At 33.2% G+C, this 21,571-nt stretch overlaps 2 protein-coding genes and 1 long non-coding RNA gene across 7 annotated transcripts; 1 reads left to right on the top strand and 2 right to left on the bottom strand.

Annotated features, from left to right (window-relative positions):
• Positions 1–1,583: 1,583 nt before the first annotated feature.
• On the top strand, positions 1,584–11,462 carry SDG29 (SET domain group 29). Of its 2 annotated transcripts, none has more exons than XM_085755087.1 (24): positions 1,584–2,003; positions 2,254–2,993; positions 3,111–3,166; positions 3,265–3,487; positions 3,606–3,731; positions 3,931–3,999; positions 4,111–4,179; positions 4,283–4,374; positions 4,586–4,678; positions 4,918–5,053; positions 6,928–7,030; positions 7,131–7,230; positions 7,338–7,462; positions 8,267–8,412; positions 8,652–8,756; positions 9,049–9,113; positions 9,189–9,396; positions 9,903–9,989; positions 10,120–10,179; positions 10,259–10,348; positions 10,550–10,636; positions 10,746–10,820; positions 10,909–11,009; positions 11,095–11,462. In XM_085755087.1, exons 2-24 carry the CDS (start codon positions 2,391–2,393, stop codon positions 11,183–11,185), a joined length of 2,910 nt encoding a protein of 969 aa, XP_085611213.1. In that variant the 5' UTR covers positions 1,584–2,003; positions 2,254–2,390; the 3' UTR covers positions 11,186–11,462. The 2 variants fall into 2 exon arrangements, with proteins under 2 accessions (XP_085611213.1, XP_085611212.1); XM_085755086.1 differs by having other exon boundaries at positions 2,104–2,993.
• Positions 10,689–12,975, bottom strand: LOC146941315 (uncharacterized). Its single transcript, XR_015032323.1, has 2 exons — positions 12,711–12,975; positions 10,689–11,142 (listed from the first exon to the last, which is right to left on the bottom strand). It is a non-coding gene; the product is annotated as an uncharacterized LOC146941315 (long non-coding RNA).
• A 1,099-nt stretch (positions 12,976–14,074) lies between these two features.
• On the bottom strand, positions 14,075–20,580 carry ORG1 (OBP3-responsive protein 1). Of its 4 annotated transcripts, none has more exons than XM_085755081.1 (14): positions 20,431–20,580; positions 19,753–20,083; positions 19,622–19,665; positions 19,462–19,540; positions 19,266–19,382; positions 18,937–19,119; positions 18,729–18,815; positions 17,895–17,998; positions 17,728–17,815; positions 16,241–16,321; positions 16,065–16,141; positions 15,606–15,741; positions 15,332–15,394; positions 14,075–15,042 (listed from the first exon to the last, which is right to left on the bottom strand). In XM_085755081.1, exons 2-14 carry the CDS (start codon positions 20,071–20,073, stop codon positions 14,389–14,391), a joined length of 2,034 nt encoding a protein of 677 aa, XP_085611207.1. In that variant the 5' UTR covers positions 20,074–20,083; positions 20,431–20,580; the 3' UTR covers positions 14,075–14,388. The 4 variants fall into 4 exon arrangements, with proteins under 4 accessions (XP_085611207.1, XP_085611209.1, XP_085611208.1 ...); XM_085755083.1 differs by having other exon boundaries at positions 19,753–20,059; XM_085755082.1 differs by having other exon boundaries at positions 20,437–20,580.
• Positions 20,581–21,571: the final 991 nt, after the last annotated feature.

Genomic DNA, 21,571 nt, shown 5'->3' with positions numbered 1-21,571 from the left:
AAAATTAAATTTGTTTGTTCTTTAAAAAAAGATTTAGTTAGTTTTGTTTTATGATTTATTGAGAGAGTTTGTTTTAATTTGTTTTTAAGGGAGAAAAAATAGAGGGTGATTGAAGCAAAAGACACAAAAAGATATAATTTTGATGACATGTCAAAAAATTAAGAAGGAGTGAGATTGTATTTTTGGTAGACATTAAGTTTCATGTATTAAGAATAGATGGCGTCGCAACGCAGGATGGTTTGGCAAACGCTTATCTAAACACAGGCTATATCAACGGAGTTTTAAGCAATGCCAGTTTTGAGAGTTTAGGCTCTTTGCTCTGCTGAAAGACAAAGTTACTGTCGTCATGGTCAACAAGATCATCATCCCCTTGCTTTCTTCTTCCCGTACTTGCTGACTCTTTTTGTATCTTTTTTTAATTTGTACTTATTACTATAAATAAGAATAATGATACCATTAATTGTTTTTGTCGATCTGGTTTAGTACTGTACAGTTTCTTCTTTTGAACTCGGTACAGTACTTTTTATTTAAATTTTAACTCGATGATAAATTAGACACCATGCACACCAACAAATTTGCTTGCTTAATTTCTGTATATGGCTAGACAATGAAAAATAGAAATAAGTCAACCTTTTTCTCTACAATCAAAATAATTTTTCTCAATTTTCTTTAGCATTTAACAGTATATCCAAGATCAATGAGCATGACTCATGAATTTGGACGGGGATCAGGTTTTGTCTTCAGATTAGATTAAATACATAAAATAAAAAACTTTTGAGTTGTTCAGAAAATAAATACAAGCCTTTGATAAAATAAGAATTGTGAATGCGTGTAGATCTAATTTATTTAGCTGAACTTGGTGAGTTTATGCCATCGTTCCATTCCATGCTTCGATCACATATGCATCCATCCATCAAAATCAAACTACATTACACAATACTAATACTAATAATTAACATTCCAACAAAATTAAATTCAAATCACAAAAATTCACCTCAACAAATGAAAAACATACAAATATGTTTGACTCAAACGAACAAAGTTTGGTAAGTACACTGGGGTAATGGTGGTGGTGAAATTCCCAAATATCGAAACATGGATGAAAAACCAAGGACAACAACATTGACATTTCAAAACCATGGCAAATTATGCAACGAAATCTAAGTACAAAAGCTTATAGTATATATACAAACCATGTACATAATCAAAAAAAGAGAAACCATGTTTCCCATATCATGGTTCCAATATTCTTGGAACTTTTTTTATCACCCAAATTCAAAAACCCATTTCTTCCATGCTTTACAACTTTAACACAACACAAGCATGTCACAGCCATTGAAGCTTAGAACAAAAAATATAAAATAAATGTGACACATGAAATGAAATCAAATCCACGTTGTCAAACCAGAATACCATCATCACCAACCAAGCAACCTCACCTCACGACTTTGATTGAAAGAAAGAAGAATTTGCATTACCCAACACAACACACATGATGCGCAAATTAGCCTCATCAGACACAAACACGTAATAATACGCACCACACTCAAGATAACGCTAACACCTTCTCTCTTTCTCTCTCTAGTCTAGTCTTACTCTGCCACCACCTTCCTTCTTCCTTTCTCTCACTAAAAAAAAAACCATTTCATATGGTAGTGCATTTTTTTTGTTCCATTTCATAAAAAACAAAATAACATTATAATTTGTCTGAAAAACAATTTTCAGATAAAAAAAATAAAAACAATGTTTATGTTTTTTCTCTTGTAAACTTCTCTCTGTCTGTTTTCTTAAGCTTACCACGAACAGATCCCTATTTCTTCATTTTTCTGCTCATTCGATCTTCACGATCACGTTTTCTGACATTCTCGTTTTCGATTTCATCTATCTTTCTTATAACCCTTTTGTCTCTTCTATTAATTTATCACCTCAAAATTCGAACTTGCTTTCAACTTCATCGATTGCTCTGTTTCTTCAAAACTCAATTTGCGATTAGGGTTTATGAGGTTTGTGTTGTTTTTGAGCATGGAAGTTTAAATTTCGTTTCTGGGGTTGTTTAAGTTTTGATTTTAACACGACCCGTTACTTCAATTTTTTATTTTGAAGAAGGAATGATTATTAAGCGGAACTTGAAATCTCAAATGCCGAGTTTGAAACGGTGTAAACTCGCTGACTCAGTTGGTGATGATGAAGAGTGTTCTTTTGCTCGTAAGAAGAAAAAAACTAACGGTCGTTATTATCCTTTGAATCTTCTAGGTGATGTTGCTGCTGGGTTAACTCCGGTGAGTTTTCATGGTTTGTTGAGTGGTGTATCGGAGAAGGGATTCTCTACGTCGTGGTGCAGCCAAGTTCCGTGTTCCCCTAGTGAAGTTGAATCGAACTCGAAGGAGGAAATGGTTGCGGTGAAGAAGAAACGGGTTCAAAGACCACCATTGGTGAGAACTTCGAGAGGGCGAGTTCAGGTTCTTCCTTCCCGGTTTAATGACTCTATTCTTGATAATTGGAAGAAGGATGGTAAGACTAGCTTGCGTGATTTTGAAGTTGAAGATGAATTTGAATGCAAGAAGGACAGGGTAGTACAGAAAATTTGCAATGGCAATGTTAGAAAAGGGCGAAACAATGAGAAAATCGGTTATAAGCAACGTAAGTATTCGGCATTGTGTAGGGATGATGATGTTGGTGTGAGTATGAGGGATAAGAGTTTTGGTAGAAGGAAGAATTCAGTTTTGGATGTAGATGAAGTTGATTTGATGATGTGCAGTGATGATGAAGTTGATTTGAATGAGACTAAAAGAGAGAAGAAAGATGGGTTGTATGGACCAGAAGATTTTTATGCAAGTGATATAGTGTGGGCCAAAGCTGGGAGGAAGGAACCTTTTTGGCCAGCTGTTGTTATTGATCCTTTGATACAAGCACCTGAGCTGGTCTTGAGGTCTGTTATAATTGATGCTGCTTGTGTCATGTTTCTTGGCAATGCAGGGAATGAAAATCAAAGGGTATGTACATTATCAAATATTTGAATATGGATTATTTACTAATTTACGATATAGAGCTTCTTTGCTATTTAAGAAATTAATAATTGTCTATTTATTGTGGTTTGATTATTTGAGTAGGACTATGCATGGGTGAAGCATGGCATGATCTTTCCATTTATGGATCATGTGGACAGGTGTGAAGTTGTTGTTGGTTATTGTTTCCTTTGTTTGTATTGTTTTACTTTTCGGAAGAAACTTTGCTTACTAGGATTTATGGTGGTCTTTGGTTTAGGTTTCAAGAGCAGACTGAATTGAGTAACTATAGTCCCTCTGATTTCCAAATGGCAATAGAGGAGGCATTTTTGGCAGACCAAGGCTTTACAGAGAAGTTGATGGATGATATAAATGCTGCAGCTGGTGACACTGGTTATGATGATACTATTCTGAAATCCTCCTTGCGCGAAGTCCGTGGTTTAAACCAGTATGGAGGAGCAGGAAAGCATTTTCTTAAACAGGTAAGTCGCTTCATCTTTATTTATGGTTTTGATTATGTAATCATTGCTTCATAAAGTTTTGAATGATGTTGAAGTCTAGTCATGTTTGCTGGTGCATTAATTGGAATTTTCTATGCAGGATTTATTTGATAAGAAAGACACAAGATCATGTGAAGCCTGTGGATTGGCTCTTCCTTACAAGATGTCAAAGAAAGCTAAGGGTTTGACTCCTAATGGTCAACTCCTATGTAAAACATGTGCAAGGGTTAGTATATCTCGCCTTTTTCTTCCAATAACTTATATTTAAGTCTGCAATGAAAACGTTATAATTGAAGTTTTGTGTTTGTTTTGAAACTCTGTATTTTGTAGCCTTCGAAGTAATTTATTCTTTGCAGTTAAGAAAGTTTTGTATTCGTTTTCAAAATTGCATATTTGTAGTCTCTGAAGTCATTTAGTTTTGGCAGTTAACGAAATCAAAACATTATTGTGGCATATGCAAGAAAGTATCAAATCATTCGGATAGTGGAAGCTGGGTGAGTTAGTTGAATTCCGTTAACTAATTAAGGCTATTTTTTTCTGCCCAAAGACTATTGTTTTTTGTAGTATTAATTCGTTCGACCTTTGGGGTGTTCCCACGGAATCAGGTACGCTGTGATGGATGTAAAGTGTGGGTGCATGCCGAATGTGACAAAATTTCTAGTAACCATTTCAAGGTCCATTACTCTTGATATGTCAATATTGTCAATTCTCAGAATTCAAAGTTCATAAAGTGACATTTGGGCGTTTTATTGATTGGTATATTCTGTTTCTTTGAAGGATCTTGAAACCACCGATTATTTCTGCCCTACGTGCAGAGGGAAGTTTGACTTTGAGTTATCTGATTCAGAATACACAAAGCCAAAAGTCAAGTGAGTCTATTATGGTTCTTTCTTTGTCTTCTCCAGTCCTGGTTTTGCAACTTAAGCTTATGATTTCATGTCAAATTCTTGTGAAGTCCATTCTATCTGTCGGGGCTCAAGTTCGTATATCAATTTAGAATATTTTGTTAGGTATTACATAAAAAAATGTCATTCTTATAAAATTTGTATTTTTCTAACAATATTGGAGGCTTTTGTGCAGATCGAGCAGAAACAGTGAGCAGCTAGTGCTTTCAAATAAGGTCAATGTTCTCTGCAATGGTGTGGAAGGCATATATTTTCCAAGCCTACACTTGTAAGCACAAACTCCATCAAAATTCTTGGACATAATTTTTTTTGTCCTATCACAGCTTATCATTTAACCTGCATTATCATGTTTCAAATTGATTAATGCTGATTTTGAATGTACCGTTGTTTTTTTTCTTTTTAAATAAACCAATGTTTTTATTATTATTATTATTTATATATTGGAAATTGCTTGCTTTCTTTATATTTGTATTGTGGGCTGTGATACGTATTTTTCTTCTTCTTCAGAGTTGTGTGCAAGTGTGGTTTTTGTGGGACAGAAAAGCAAGCGCTTAGTGAATGGGAACGACACACAGGTTCCAAATTAAGAGATTGGAAAACAAGTATTACTGTGAAAGACTCTAGGCTACCTCTGGAACAATGGGTTTGTATATATGACTTATGACTTTTCTAATTTTGATGCATAATATTCCCCATCTCTTTGTGCTGGAAATGCACGAATTAAATGTGATTATTTTATTCTATTAGAATTGTAGAATTGTACAAGTGTCTAACCAACCTCTTTAGAATAAAATAATGTGATTATTTTATTCTATTCAGTGTGCATTTAATGTACTTATGGGCTTACTATATAGTACTAGTATAAGTAGAGTATTGTATGCTGCTCTGTGAAGCCCCGACACGTATTCGACACCGATACGTTCCGATACGCGTATTGGAGAAGTATCAGGCAATTAATAATATTTATTTTTAAAAAAAAAATGACCAATACGTGTCGGATATGACTAACTTATACTCCGACACCGACACTTATGTCTTATACATTTCCTTTTAAAAAAAGAATATTAGAAGAATAAGAAATAAAAATACATAAAGACGGGCAATGCTATCCAAAACAAATTGTCCCTTCTAACCCACACAAAAATTAGGGTTTTTCGTCACCACCGAACGATAGCTATTCCCTCTTCTAACCATTGCCACCGATTGCCTCAATCTCAACATCTGCATCACTGATAGCCCCCATCAACACCTCCGGTGTGTTCTACTTTGTTTCTCTTCTCTCTAATGCTATGTTTCTTCTGTTCTTCTCCCTTTAATATCTTCTCCTCTTCTTCTGTTCTTCTCACTAATTGGGAAAAAATTGTTTGTGTTCAAATTGTTTGTTTTCAATCTCAATTAGGGTCCGTTTGGATTGGCTTATTTTAGAGCTTATGCAAAGCAACTTATGCAAATAAATAAGCATTAATGTATTATTTATAAACTTGTTAAGGTAGTTTATGAAAAAACAACTTATGAATATACAATTTTCGTTAGTAAGATCTTATGAATTAACATAAAAGCTTATTTATTTGCATAAGTTCTTTTTCATAAGCTCAATAGTGTTAACTATAAAGTAGTCAACATTAGACAATGATGTTCTTTTTTGATAGTACTAATAATGTTCTCTTTCGTTGGTACTAATAATGTTTAGCTAAATTCTAATTTGTGCCGAAAAAATATGTAATTGTCACTTGTTTTGATCATTTTCATTAATGTGAATGTTTGATTATTATCATTTTTAGTTATGTTTATACATTGTGCACTTATACTATTAATTTTAAATTTAATTTTTTACTAATGTATCGAGACTGTATCGTATCGGGAATTTTGAAAAATTTCCCTTATTGCCATATCGGTATCGTATCATGTCAGGTATCGGGGCTTCATAGATGATGTGTATTATTATTATTACTACTAGCGAAAAGACGGGCACTGTGTGGCCGTCTTTCCGCTTCTTTTATAGCGCTAACGCATGTAGATTATCAACAATATTTTATAGAAATTTTGTGTGTAAATTACAAACGATATTTTATATAATTTTTTTTATATAGATTAAAATTGTAAGTATAGATATTTGTGACTTTCAAATGTAACAAACTCAACAAATCATATTTACATTTTTCAATGACAACAATAATATAACAAATATAACAAAAATTCTTATAGAAAATTTCGTTTAAGGGTATAATTGGAATAACAAAAAAGCCAGCCCAAAATCTCCCCAAAACCCCATATTTTCTTTATATATAGTATAGATTATTGTTGTTGTTGTTGTTACTACTACTACTATTACATTTAAAATTTAAAATTATTAATTAAATTTTACTTCATCTTGATTAGGTCTTAGATTTCATAATATCTTTTTTCATCAGTATCAATTTTTTTGTTTGAATTTTGTAGTCTTCAGTGTCAAAATGCTAATAATACCAACCTTTTCAAACACTAAAATTGCTAATATGATGCTATTTGAATACTCAGATGCTGAAGGTTGCAGAATGTCATGCTAAAACTCTAGTTACTATCAAACCTAAAAAACCTTCTTTAAAGGAAAGGAAGCAGAAGTTGCTTACCTTCTTGAAAGGTACCTTTTTTCTCCTTCCTTGTTTATAACATTGCTATATGATGAGTTTGCCACATGGTCTCATAGTTGTAACGGTACTGCAAACTCTTCTCTCTGACAGAGAAGTATGAACCTGTTTATGCTAAGTGGACTACAGAGCGCTGTGCTGTTTGTAGATGGGTTGAAGACTGGGACTACAATAAAATTATCATTTGCAACAGGTAATATAGCATCTTCAATTTGTCATTTGCTCGTTTTTTGTCAATATTCACTATGTATATGATGAATTGCATTTCAATTAATACAAAATGCATTACATATTTTATAGATGTCAAATAGCTGTTCACCAAGAATGCTATGGAGCAAAAAATGTTCGAGACTTTACATCTTGGGTCTGTAAGGCCTGTGAAACCCCTGACATCAAGCGGGAGTGTTGTCTTTGTCCTGTAAAAGGTTTGTCTTGCACAATATTTCAAACATATGCTATATCAAGTCATCATCTTTTTATTTGTTTGGATTGATGTAGACTCTCCTTTAGTTTGTGAACTCTATTCTTTGAAACTGTCTTGCCTCAAATTTCTATTAATCTTCTATATAAGATTCTGTTTGTTTAATATCTAAAAAAACAATTTTTAATAGTGATTATTTTATAGAGAATTTTATGTAAAGAAAAACTTAATTTATTTATTTTATAATCATAAAAATTACTCCTTAGCATTTTTTCTCAGCTACTACTCTCATCAAAATCAATTTTTTGGTTAAAAAATACTAAAAATATATTTTCATTATAATCAGAATAGATTTCAGTTTTTTTAAGGTTCTGATTAATTCTAAAAGCTGAAACAAACAAATAGAAAATTCTAAAAATGATTGCATTTAAAAAAATAAAAAATTCATAAAATAATCTGAAGTTTTTAATCTTCTTGGCTAAGAACTTTTTGCCCCTTTTACACTATTTTATTAACTTGATCTACTATGTGGTGAATCAGTTTTACATTATCATCCAATAATGTAAGTTCTGTTTGTTGTAACTTCGTAACTTGATTCTTTTTGCCTTATATATGCCTATAATTCAGTTTTACCCACCCTTTTAACTATGGGTTATATTTTGATACATTGTGTCATTCAATAATGTATTACCACATCAAAAAAGTTTGACTTTTACAAAATTGCTCAAGTTATTATCATGAAGATATTGAGATAGTCATTTTTTCTCAGCTATATTGTTGTTTTCTCAAACTATTTGTTAACTCCCAGGTGGTGCTCTAAAGCCAACTGATATTGACACGTTATGGGTTCATGTCACCTGTGCTTGGTTTCGACCTGAAGTCTCATTCGCTAGTGATGAGAAGATGGAACCTGCTTTGGGTATTCTTAGTATTCCATCAAATTCTTTTGTGAAGGTGAGCAATTGGCCACCAGCAAAAGTTATTTCATTCTTTGCATATTTCTCACTATAAGAATTGTTCACACTTGACACTACCACACATCATAAATATGATATCAGATTCGATTATTTTTTTCGAGTGTGGGATACAGAAAAAGAACTAAACTCCTGATTTCTGAATATTTTTTATCATTTATGCGTCTCTTGGTTTAGTCTAATAAATGCAATCTAAGGTCTGCATTATTTTGATTTCAGATTTGTGTTATTTGCAAGCAAATACATGGCTCGTGCACACAGTGCTGCAAATGTTCCACTTATTTCCATGCCATGTGTGCATCAAAGGCTGGTTACCGAATGGAGGTGAGGTTTCTATTGGATTGAGGTTTTTTTTTTTTTTTTTTTTTTTTTTAACAAATCAGTTTGATTGTCGTCTTCATAGAACATTCACTTCCACTTTGTGCTTTAAGAAAATTTCGAAAACTTACATTTTTATGCTATAAGAAGATTGAAAAATTCATATGATCAACGGTGCTCAATGCAACCGTATATCCAAACTCCACCAATGGGATGAGCCTTGATTGTTGTATTATTGAATGTTCCATTTATGCAGAACTGCCAATATTTAATTAAATTTTCTCTCTTTTAACTGTAGTTGCATTGTTTGAAGAAAAATGGAAAGCAGACTACAAAAATGGTTTCGTATTGTGCTTACCACAGGTATGGAACCCTCAATTATAACTAAGAAGGAATTTCTCTTATCTTTTCATCTTAATAATCTGTTATTTGTTGCAGAGCTCCAAATCCCGACAATGTTTTGATTTTGCAAACCCCTCTTGGGGTAATTTCAACCAAAAGCCTTCTTCAAAAGAGAAAAGCTGGGTCAAGGTTAATCTCGTCTACCAGAATAGAGAAAGAAGACACTCCTATTGATATCACTGAGCATGACCCATTCTCTGCTGCTCGGTGTCGGATTTTTAAAAGAACAAATCTTACCAGAAAGGTAGATTGAAGAAAATTGTTCATGCTGGTCAATGTTTGTAAAATAAAACATAAACAATGCAGCATGGATTGTATTTATCAAAGATATATTAAGTGTCTGTTTACTACACCTTTTTTCTTTAAAAAAAACATTTTAAAAAGCAAAGTTACTTTTGAAAGTTTTCATCTATTTGTTACAGCTTTTTAAAAAAAAATGAAAATCTGAAAAAAAAGAGTAATAAAAAAACTGAGAAGTGTTTTTAAGTAGTTTCACTACAGTAGACAAATACAAATAGCTTCTATTTTTCTTAAAAGATCTCTCTTACAAATCATTTCTAAATTATCAAACATCAAAAACACTTTTTTGTTCGATATAATCATGAAATATCATGGTTACGTCTTTTCTTGAACTGGTTCCTTTGTTTCTATGTTCATTTTGTAGCTAGTTATGCACTGGTTCCTCTAAATTGTCTTCGTTTCTTTTCAAATGTTCAACTTGCACTAATTTTTATTTCTTCTACTTCTTAGAGAGCAGCGGATGAAGCCATTTTTCATCTAGCGAGGGGTCACTGCCACCATCCTTTAGATGCAATTCAGAGTTTAAATACATACAGAGTAAGCCTCTTACCTTCTTGAAATTATATCAGATATTATTAATTCTTTTACCTGGATTTTAAGATCTAAACTACCCCTTTCACTCTCTTAATTTCTCCACATTTTTTTCATATCATTTTCCCTCAAACAGGCAGTAGCAGAGGAGCCTCAAGCTTTCTCTTCTTTCAGAGAACGCCTTTACCACTTGCAGGTGCTTATCTTTCTTAGTTAGATTATTGATTTCACTGGTTTATTTCTGACTTTTGTGGTGGTACACTTTATGATTCCAGAGAACCGAAAATGAACGGGTTTGCTTTGGAAGATCTGGCATACATGGATGGGGACTCTTTGCACGTAGGAATATTCAAGAAGGACAAATGGTATGATTTTCATGCCAAGTACTATAAATTACAAAGACAAAAAACACACTCCTATGTGTTTGACTGTTGATCAATCATCAGTGCAATATATGTTGACGCATGAAATTATTGTCCTGATCGTTTGTCTTTTTTAGATTTCCCTGTAAAGCTTATCACCACATTTTTATGTAGCAATAATGAGCTTAATTTAATCCTAAGCAGGTTCTTGAATATCGTGGCGAACAAGTAAGGCGCAGTGTTGCTGATCTGAGGGAAGCACGCTATAGAGCAGAAGGGAAAGACTGCTACGTGAGTTAATTTCCCTATCTTTGCATATTAAAGTATCACGGCTATCATCTCCTTATTCATAATCATATGTTATCACAAACTAAAATTCCTTGCCCTCTTACTTTTGCAGCTGTTTAAGATAAGTGAAGAAGTGGTGGTAGATGCCACCAATAAAGGGAATATAGCACGGCTAATAAATCATTCTGTGAGTCACAACCGAACTCAAATAGAATTTTATAAACCCCCGATACTGTAGAGTTGTCTTACCAGTTCTTTGGTTCATGTTAATACAGTGTATGCCAAATTGCTATGCAAGGATCATGAGTGTGGGTGATGATGAGAGCCGAATTGTACTCATCGCTAAGACGAACGTATCTGCTGGTGACGAGCTAACGTATATACATCTCTCTCTACGTGTGCTGTTTTTTCTGTGCACTTGCATTTTGATATTGTAGTTGATGTTATTTTGTTTTGTGCAGTTATGACTACTTGTTTGATCCTGATGAGCCAGATGAATTCAAAGTCCCCTGCATGTGTAAAGCTCCAAATTGCCGAAAATTCATGAATTAGGAAGTATTATTATATATACAAAAATGAAGATCATAGGACAGCAAGTATTGTCTTCTACATAAGGAGCAAGCACTAACCCATCCCCTCTTCTACAGGGGAAATCTCACAGTTAACTAAAGCTGTAATTTTGTTCAAACCAAGAGAACAACAAAAGCAGGGACCCAAAAGACAAAAACAAAAGAAAACAAGCATAGTTTTTTGAGGTTTTCTTTTCCCTTTGGGATTACTTTGAGACATTAATCAAAAGTTTAATAAAAGTTATTAAGATTTAGCAGCATTTGGCTCTGTAAATGTATAAGCCGATATTAGTTTTATTTTATTTACGTAAATTTAATGTTAACCATTTTCTTCCCGACATGTATTTTTCAGACGTTCTAATTATCTTAACCACAAACAAACCAATTTAAGACTGGACAAAAGCTAGTGACTTTTGAGGCATCCTAAGAATATTTTTAATAAACGATACCGACATAAGCCAGTGGCCTTAGGTCACCATCATTTTCCAATTAAAATAACTCCAAAGAATAATATACACTATATACAGAATTATGTGCTACTCATTTAGCACCACAGTATTTGACAAAAAAAAATAATTTAGTACCCTCCAATCATATTTATAAGAGACTATTGGGTTTCAACAAAAGATGATTTTTCTGGTCTAAATTTTGAATCAAATATATCAACTGTTGTTGATCCAAATATCTCTTGTAAATAGGACAAGAGGGAGTACCATAATAGGAAATAGTTTTTTTTTAAAAATTTAAAAAAAGTGAAATAATAAGAATTTGTTTTTGTGCATTATCATAAAAAAAAAAAAAAAAAACTACATCGATAATAATCACAAATTATTCTGTATGATTTTTTTTGGTTACATTATTCTGTATGATTTTTGAGACAGCTTTGATTAATTAAAATTAAATATTTTATACAATCTCACGACGATTAATTGAATGTAAAATAATTTTGGAGATGGTTAGAATAAAAGACAAATGTTAAGAAGCGCTCAAGTTTAGAGAAAATTCCGTTGGGTTACATTGTATGCTCACATATTTTTCAGCGGCAGAAATTTCATACCCATAACATAGTAACTATCCTTAAAAAAAACATTGTAATTAGTCTGTTGTGATTAACTGACAATATAAAGCATCGTTGCATATAAGTTAAATTCAAAATTTTATACTAGAAGTCCAGACCACTTTAATTAATGAATGAAATAATAATCAATGATAAGGAATTTGTTTGACAGAAGAACGGCATGCCAAGCAAACCAAACCCTGTGAATTGCAGAGTTAAAAGGCATCTTATTCTTTGGTCTGTGTATGTATGTGACCATGTAAAAACAAACAATTCAGCTGAAAATGAAACAAAACAATATCTTGATATTGTTCAAGGTTTAATTCCACTCAATCATACCACATAATCCTTAAAATAAATAAATCATCATAAAGAAACAATATTTGTTTGCACAAAATGAATTCTAAAGAATTTAAAAAATAAATTAAAAATTACAAACAAGGGTATTTACCTGTATCACTGGTTGGTTGGGTGGCTGCCATAGCCCCTAATCTCCCCTTCCCTAACATGACAACTGACATGGTGATGTGATGTCATATTATTTGAGAACAAGGTACAAATTTTTGAGATAGATGAGATCTATCTATATATATTACTCTACTCAAACCATTAATATTAGTGTATTTGTATTCCCCTACCCCATATGGTTTACTCTATCCATTATCTAGTTTTGTGATTTTGGTATTTCTTACTTCTCATACTTGCTTTGCCCTTTTGGTTTTTGGAGGGTTTTAATTCTCTTATATTAATTCCATGACCAACTGGACGTGTCGGCCTTCATTATTTTTTTTTTTTTCGGAATCTAAAAAAAAATTCTCAATATTTTCTTGATTTTTTTAAGGGGATTTTCTTAATTGTATATAGTTTTTTATATGAAAGTATATAGGTTTTTTCAATTTAAAAATATATATATTTCTTTGCACTGTCTGTTTGAAATGATTTTACACAAATGTCTAATTAGTTTTTACTGTTTTGATATTTGTGTAAGTATTTTAAGAAATAACGTCATAATATATATTTCTTCAAAAAAAAACCAAAAAACATCATAATATATATAAGTAGTGTAGTGTGTAAGTGTGATCTGATTAAACATCTATGTAGAAAAATTGGAATGTCAGTACTTACAAATTAAACACTTTTTTAATATCTCTAAGATTAAACACTCTTCATTAATATTTTCTATAAATTCGATTAAGTTTTTACGAAGCAGGTCAATTCTATAACAAAATTATTAAAAATAAATAAAAAGATTATTACATTATTTATTTGATAATATATTTTTTTTAAGGGATTTGATAATATTTTATTAAAAATATGAGAAATATTTTCAATATAAGTTATGATGAACCCTTTTAAATTATGTAAAATTTGAAAAACTTCATTATTATAATATCAAATTGTTTATGATAAACCCAAATACATGATATCGTTCTTAATATAGGATCATAGGTTTATATTATTATTATTATTATTATTATTATTTCATTTCGATTGTAAAAAGAAAATTTATCTCATTTCAATAGTAATAGTAATAGAAAAAGAAATTTGCACAAAAAAAAATAATAGAAAAAGAAATATGAGGAAAGGTATTGCCAAATATGTGAAAGGTTTGGCTAAATCAGCCGACACTCAAGCTAAGAATGCTAGATGAAGATGATGATGCCTCTCGATAAACTAAACCTTGAAGTTTGTGAACAAAATTTCTCTACACACCGCAAGTTGATAGAACCAGATGTGTGATCAGAAGCTCAAACTATAATTATACACAAAAAATACATGATGTCAATAAATGATAACTTTCACAGTTCACACACATTATATAGAATTTAATTTAATTACTATACACTGATATTACAAAGGTAATCGATCATGTTTTATCATTTTGTAAATACATTATCAGAAATGCTTTTATATCCATCCAAAAAAAATGCCTACAGTTCCTAACCAGAACAGACTTCTTGAAAAAAGCATTTCAGATAACTAAGTTTGGTATATACAATGCTATGAGAATTTACATGAAAGTGTGCTCTGGAGAATATGCCTATAGCAACAACAAAACTACAAGAAAAAATAGTACTACAAATTTACATTTAACAACTAAAACTACTTGTGAATTGCTATAAGAACAATTAACTAGAACTGTCTGTGTCCACAAAAGACCTTGTAAATAGGAGAGCTGATCCATTAACCCCTCGAAGAACGAGCAACCTTGAGTCCACATAAGTTCCACACACAATCTTTGACAAATCAAATATTTCAGGGGGAATTTGTGTTCTTAGTTCTTGAAGAACATTTTGAACAGTATCAATGTTTTGATCTAAAGGATCATCAAGATTCATTGTCACATCAATATCACCCGACGCAAACTTGGCTGCAGGGAGACTTGATGGAAACTCCTTGAAAGGGGTTATTTTTCTCCATTTCTTGCTAGAAAATTTCTGAGCTAAAGCCTCCTCATTGCCGGAAGGGCGGAATGAGAGCCTCTCTGAGGTATTGTCTTGCTTCAGATATAACCGTCTCCCAGCTCTTAGTATAAATGAAGAATTCACCTGCACCCTTCCTCTTTTACCAGCTTTGTCATGAGGCCAGTCCTGACCAATCATGACTGAGAATCCAATGTCAGAGACGAAGGAAAGGTTGGCCTTCAACTTTGATTCTCTACTAACAGTTAAATGCAAATCTCCAACTAGTACACGGACAGGAGGTTGGCGAAGGGTCAGCCCAACATGCCTCCCAGTGCAATACAATAGGCGCCATTTTCCTGGAAGCAGCTCCAGCCAGTTCTGGACACATGAATAATGGCATATAAGTTGGCAATACATTAACATTAAAATTTGTGACTGTTTTGGTGATTGTTTTAACTGGCCAGTTGGATTAATTGTGAACTTGCAATGATGAGTTTTTCATGAATCACGTCTTGTAGATTGACAGCCATGGAAAGAATGGTTTAGGCTCTTGGGCATTAAGTACTTTATTTTAGTGATTGAAGAAATAGAACTATTTCAAAGAAAATCATTGTAGAAGAAACAATACTAGGAAAATTATACGAGAAAGTTTTTACTCATGAATTACCTTTGGCTTTGGATGAGGATTCAACATCTCCAATAAGTCAATGAAGTGGGCAAGCCTACTGCGCTAAAACATAGAAAACACCCATCAGTCGAACGCTATGCATATCTACAGCATTTAATAATGTAATTTCAATATACAAATGTAACCTTATTATTAAGGAAAAACTCGAGGACATCAGTCATCAACAAATATATAAAAATGTCTTATATAAGCACAAGGTACTCAAAATGTAACAGAAACACATTGCGTGTATGGGCTGTCCTTAGATGAATACCTGAGGCTGACGATAAATGTACTCCTCACTAATACGCATTGCAGTGCAACCTAGACCCCATCTGATAATATCCATCGACGGGACTACTCGCCATCTTGGCCCACAAAGGAATGGGTGCCTTAGAGCATCCAAACAACTGTAGAACATTTCACATGGTTAACACCAGCAATTTTTCAATCTCGGGTAAATCAAACTAATATATCTAATCAAATGCTATTCATGGTTCACAATTGTCAGAAACTAGCTACATGTTGTCAAAAGATCAAGCCTCCTGAAAGACCAAAGAAACTTGAACACTTCTCTTTATGATTTTTTTTGTATCTCTGCTGAATTTTCTTCAACGCTACAGTTTTAATTTTTAAAATCTTGACATATTTGCAAGATAAACAGCTCAATGTAGGGGAATCAATAAGCAAATTATTAAAATTTCAAATATGTAGATACTGCTTTGAAGCATACCTTATTCTCCGGGAAGGTTTGGTTGCTAGCAATAGAGATAAAAGGTGCCAACCAGCACCCCAGTTCCTATCAAGCATCTGCGAGAAAATAATATAAGGCATTAAAAGTTATGAAAACAAAAATGGTACTCTAAATACTAAGCCACTTTCACTGAAGATGCGTAGAAATATACTTACTTGTAAGCCAGCATTTCCATATGGAGAGTTTCTGCCGAGGATTTCCATCATAAGCTGTCGCAAACATGAAGGATCATTCCCCTGAAGTTTAATGTGGCAAGAATTATCGTTAGAAAATTTGCATCATTGCATGACCCAACTTACGTTTGAAGTACACCTGTCTACATATTTGTTAGAATATATCAACATACCTACATTTGTTAGGGTAACTATGATTATCTTTTAGTATTGGTTTCAACACTTCCTTATATTTTGTGACTTGTTTCCACGTGTAATTTGAATTATCAGTTCTACTACGAAATAATATTTATTATGCTAATACCAGAAATGTAATAAAATAATGAGGATGAGTGTCCACTTACAGTAGACCTACAAATAGTCTTTCCCAAGTAAACTACTACAGATCATGGCCACGTGACTTAACCATTAATTTAGTATTATTCTCAAATGACTACTTATTTCAACAGCAGAATTTTCAAATTTTCATGATAATGGTTTATGTCCTGCTATAAATGAAGTGTTGTTAAATAACCGGTATAGTGCCCCTATACCGCTATTACATCTCGGGATTTGTTGTTAAATAACCGTATAGTGCCCCTATACCGCTATTACATCTCGGGATTTGGAGCAACTGCGACAAAAGCCGATATGTTATTGTGATTTCGCTACCACTGCAATAGCAGTGACTTTTTGCATATCGGCGATAGCGATTATTTCTTACATATCGGAAGTTTTTTTGTATGCTTTTTTCCCTTATGATAACATCAAAAATATCATGTGAACTGCACGTGACTTTCTTTTTTTAAAAGAAGACGTGACATTTTTTAAAACATCAAAAATAAAATAATTTTGAGTTGGTGATGAGGTGAGGTTTTATATAACCCCACAACCTAGGTAACCTCTCATCACTAAACCGCCTCTGCCTCTATCTTTTCTCTTCACTTCATACTTCATATTTAATTTATGTTTCTGGCATTATTTTTATATATAAACCATCTTACAAGGGTTGACCCTTACATCTAAGACAATCGGTTGTTGCATATTAATCTCTAATGCCCTAACAGATGTGCAGCTCCTGCTAATTAACCTCTAACATGTAGGTTTTTGAGGGATTGAGAGATGATTATGTACATCATGCTTTATTTTATATATAATTATTTATTTCAACCGCTTTGTGGCTACTGCTATTTGCTCGCTATGTTATACCCTATTTCTCATATCAGATTTTTTGCTATCTGCAATTTTCCGCGATCCGCTATTAATAACACTAAAATGAATAGTCACAGCTTACAGCAAAGGGGAAAAAGGAACAAATTATTTAGGCCTTAGTTTGTATGAGGCATATTAGAGACAAGAAGGCGTCCTTGGGCACTTCCTTCACGGTCTATAAAGCATTTGAGTCAGGTAGTTTTTTCTTTTCCTTCTAAAAAGTTATACTTTTAAACATTCAAGGGGCCAAAATTAAATACAATATTAACTTGCCATACCTTTGTGAGGAATGATTTGAACTTTGCGAATATCAAAGGATCCATAAGCTCTCCCATTACCATTTTTGCCATTATAAAACCCATGCATCTTTGTAACACAGATAATCAGTTATCAAAAAGATTATATAGTTGCACACAAACTTCACAAACGATATCCTAGGCCATACCTCATGTCAAATGCAATCATCATCTGTCGCCTGTCCATGTTCTCCATAGAGCCTCTATTTGAACCATCCTCGCAAAAGTCAGCGGCATTTCCCAGTGTACCGACCTGTTAAGTAAACACTTCAGGTCAAACCAAGCATGAGAAGAAAGGTTGACCAGGCTATACATGAGGAAACACCAACTATTGGTGTACAGTAACTTTGATTACGTAGTTCACACATTGAGAGCTAAGAATTATCAGCCCGGTGAAAATCATCAACCAGAAAGTATATGTCATATGTTAGGTATCGGGCTAGGCCTAAGCCCAAAAATGTGCTAAATACAGTTTGTTATATTTGCTGATATGGCTAGTTTCTTGGAGGAAAATGACAGTTATATGAAGGACAGGTGTAGCAAAAGAAGGATCATTGAGTATTATTCAGTTAGAAACCACATGGTTTGGGCAGAGAGAGAAATGTCTCTTCTCTAAGGAACTTTTGCTCTGGGATTATAGGGATTTCCATCTCTGTAATAATTCTTTTCAATTCATTACCTTGATATTTTGGGTTCTATCATCATATATCTTATCTGTTATCTTTCCCTTCCTACAGTCTGTTGCACTTCTTATCAGGTTTTCTATCTTAGGATAACTGTTTGCTATTATGTGAAACAACCGAAATGTTCAAACTAGCAACAAAAACAAATTTCTAATTTTGTGATGTTCTGAGTTTACAGCACACGTGATGTACAAAACCTTCTCTGGGATCAGCCAACCGCAAGGTAATCCACACTCCACATAAAAGACAGAAAAGTGAATGAAGACGTGATTCTATTTATAAGAGAATGGCAATGCTTACTTTGATATGTCTGTCTATTGGGCTTATATGCACATTTTCCAGCCTCAACTCTGTATGGGCAAGACCATGACTATGCAGGTAATTAACCTGAAAGTAAATAAACCATTGTAGAAAATATCACTCCTCATGTTGCTGTGCAAGTATTCAAGCACTTATGGTTAAAAATGTCTTCCAGAAAACATTAAGGTTAAAATTTCTAAAGACATACTCCAATTAGAAGATCTCTCATCAATATTCGAATTAGTCGCAATTGCCTAGAAATTGCGGGACCTCCAGTTGTGTCTTCTCCTACCTTCCTAACAGATTCTTCGTCCAGTGCAAGAGTGGCCTCTAAAGTTTGAAGCCAATCTGACTGTTGAAGCCAGTGTCTCAAAGAAAAACTGCCATGATACTGAAAGGAAAATGTATTGAGCCAAAAAGAACATCAGTGGTTCTTTTTATGCAAAGGGGCAGAAATACTCAAATAGACAACATTCAGAGCAGGATATAATCAAACATGTATGAAATTAAAATAATGAAACACACTGAGATACATACCCCGTGGACTAGGATAAATGAACCACTACCACCACTTGCAGGCAACGAGATATAGCCATGAACTTGCATTGAGTAAGAATGATACAAAAGTTTACGGCGACCCAGCTTCTTCAATACCTTGAAGATACCAACAAAATATTGTGAAAAGGGGCATGAACAAAATTAAATTGAGATACTACAAACAATGTCAACATACCTCTATTGCTCGTTTTCCTCGACGCTGAGCTTGGGAACTATAAAGCTGTCGAAGTATAACTCTTGTGTTATACAAAGGGCTGCAGAGAACAGAACAAATAAATACAGATACTGTGATCAAAACTCATCATGTAACCTGAACGGACAAAGAATTATCTTACCTAACACTGTCCTTAACCTTGCCTTCAAACACCACCTCATCCGCCTATAGCAAAACTTAATCGATGAGACCACCGGAATTAAAAAAATTAATCCAGTCATGACACATCGTAAAGTTATTTAGATTTCATACCCGTCCACCAAGGCCAATGCTAACACGATCTAAAACCTTAAAGTCTGACATTTTGAACCTCATAACATGATCCGTTTCCTCCTCCATGCAAACGGAAGAGGTCTTTGGAACCTCTTCATGCGACTCCATTGAAGAAGCAGATGCAGATCTCCGTAGTGAAGAACTGCATATTACCTTGTGCTTTCTCTTGCCTGCATTTGATGATTGTCCAGCGAAACGCAGGGGAACAGGTAAAACAAGCCTTGTCGACAAATTTATATGTGAATAAGCTAGGACATTACTCTCCAAAATCGGGTATGGCCCAGTTCTACAAAGTGCCATTGTCAAACCTCTGATAGCCAAATATTAAAAAAAAAAAAAAAAAAAAAGGATGGCTGTATTTATCAGCAAATATTCAGAGGATCCATCAATACTGCAAAACTAAATGTAAAGGCGTAAATAAAATTAAAAAAAAAAACTAATAATTATACATAATTACATCTTATTTAACAGTAAAACATACTACAAAATTTACATTCACCACATCAATGGTGCATACAGAGAAAAAGCAGCAAAGTATTTGATTATCATGAACTATATAGCATATCAGAAATGTTAATTCCTTGGCGAAATTGAAATGAAAATTGAAAAACGTGTCGAATAGAAAAGATAAAAAAAATAATTAAAAATGAGACTCACCAGAACCAGAATGAGAAAGGGAAGAAGAGTATTGGATGGAACATGGAGTTGATGAATAATATAGGAAGAAGAAGGAAACGTGCGTGTGAGAGTTGCGTGCTACAGAACGCCGGGAACGTTTTGCCACGGGTTTCCACCGCGTCAACGTCTGCCTCCCTAAATATCTCCTATTCTCTTTCTTATTATGTTATTGTTAATCCCTCCAAAAATCAAATATTACTCACTTAAGTTACTCCATTCATTATTTTATTATTATAGTATCAACAAAAAATAAAGAAAGAGAATATGGTAAAAGTGAGTTAATAACTTGAACATTATACACCGCTTCTATTCATTTTATAAAGTGAGTTTTAACCGTTAAGTTAAGTTTTGTTAAGTTATAGTAAAAAATTTAGAGCAAAAGATAAGGTGAGGCATAGAGAGAGGATAGATATGATTTGTTTTGTTTTAATAAAAAAATATAAGTAGTGATAAGAAACAAAAATTGAATGCTAGAATAAGAGATGAACCATGTGAGAAAGAAGGAAATTCTTATTATACCAAGTAATCATAAGCCTGATAATCAAGGGAATTTTTGTTATACAATGATTTTATTGTCTTGAAAACCTAGTTACTATTTAGAGGATGATAAAAAAAAGATATCAAATAGTGAAAGAGAGGGGAATCATGCATGACCTAATCGTCTTTTCGCTTTATTCGTCTCAACTCAACCATTGTCAAGTGCAACCCCCTTTGTTACTTAGTTCTAACTGAAACTCGCAGTAGTAAGTAGAAATTTCACAATCCTTGTGGATATGAACTTATAAATATTATTACACTAGAGTAAAGAATAGAAAACAACACGCCAAAATTTTGTTCACCTAGTTCGGCCCATAAATTACATATGTTTGAAGAAGATAGCATCTATCTACATCACTATCAATTAGTTATTTATAAAGAGATACAAACAAAGTTACAAGAAATTAGCTTCAACATGTTCTCCAAGAGCACACCTAATTTCTATCATTTTTTCGAATCTCTTCGTGTGACCAAAAGACTCACTAACCAAGGTATTTCCAAGTTGTTTCCCAATTCATAATCTAACCCTAAAAGAAATCAACCCCTAGCCTATGATTTCTTAAAGGTCTCCTCTTTTAGTCTC

Source organism: Medicago sativa, chromosome 3 (genome assembly GCF_051527215.1).
Source record: "Medicago sativa cultivar Bolivia chromosome 3, Bolivia_mono, whole genome shotgun sequence".
In the NCBI taxonomy this organism is placed as follows: Eukaryota; Viridiplantae; Streptophyta; class Magnoliopsida; order Fabales; family Fabaceae; genus Medicago; species Medicago sativa.
This window is presented reverse-complemented; position numbering and strand designations above follow the sequence as displayed.

What these genes read in the sequence shown, in the direction of transcription:
- ORG1 (XM_085755081.1), bottom strand. Translation starts at nt 20,073, where the DNA reads ATGGCACTTTGTAGAACTGGGCCATACCCGATTTTGGAGAGTAATGTC. An exon ending in AAGGTTAAGGACAGTGTTAG is followed by an intron (nt 19,541 to 19,621) that starts GTAAGATAATTC and finishes TGTTCTCTGCAG; the next exon opens with CCCTTTGTATAACACAAGAG. An exon ending in ATGGAAATGCTGGCTTACAA is followed by an intron (nt 16,142 to 16,240) that starts GTAAGTATATTT and finishes ATTTTCTCGCAG; the next exon opens with ATGCTTGATAGGAACTGGGG.
- SDG29 (XM_085755086.1), top strand. Translation starts at nt 2,109, where the DNA reads ATGATTATTAAGCGGAACTTGAAATCTCAAATGCCGAGTTTGAAACGG. An exon ending in ATATTCAAGAAGGACAAATG is followed by an intron (nt 10,349 to 10,549) that starts GTATGATTTTCA and finishes AATCCTAAGCAG; the next exon opens with GTTCTTGAATATCGTGGCGA. An exon ending in CAGAAGGGAAAGACTGCTAC is followed by an intron (nt 10,637 to 10,745) that starts GTGAGTTAATTT and finishes TTACTTTTGCAG; the next exon opens with CTGTTTAAGATAAGTGAAGA.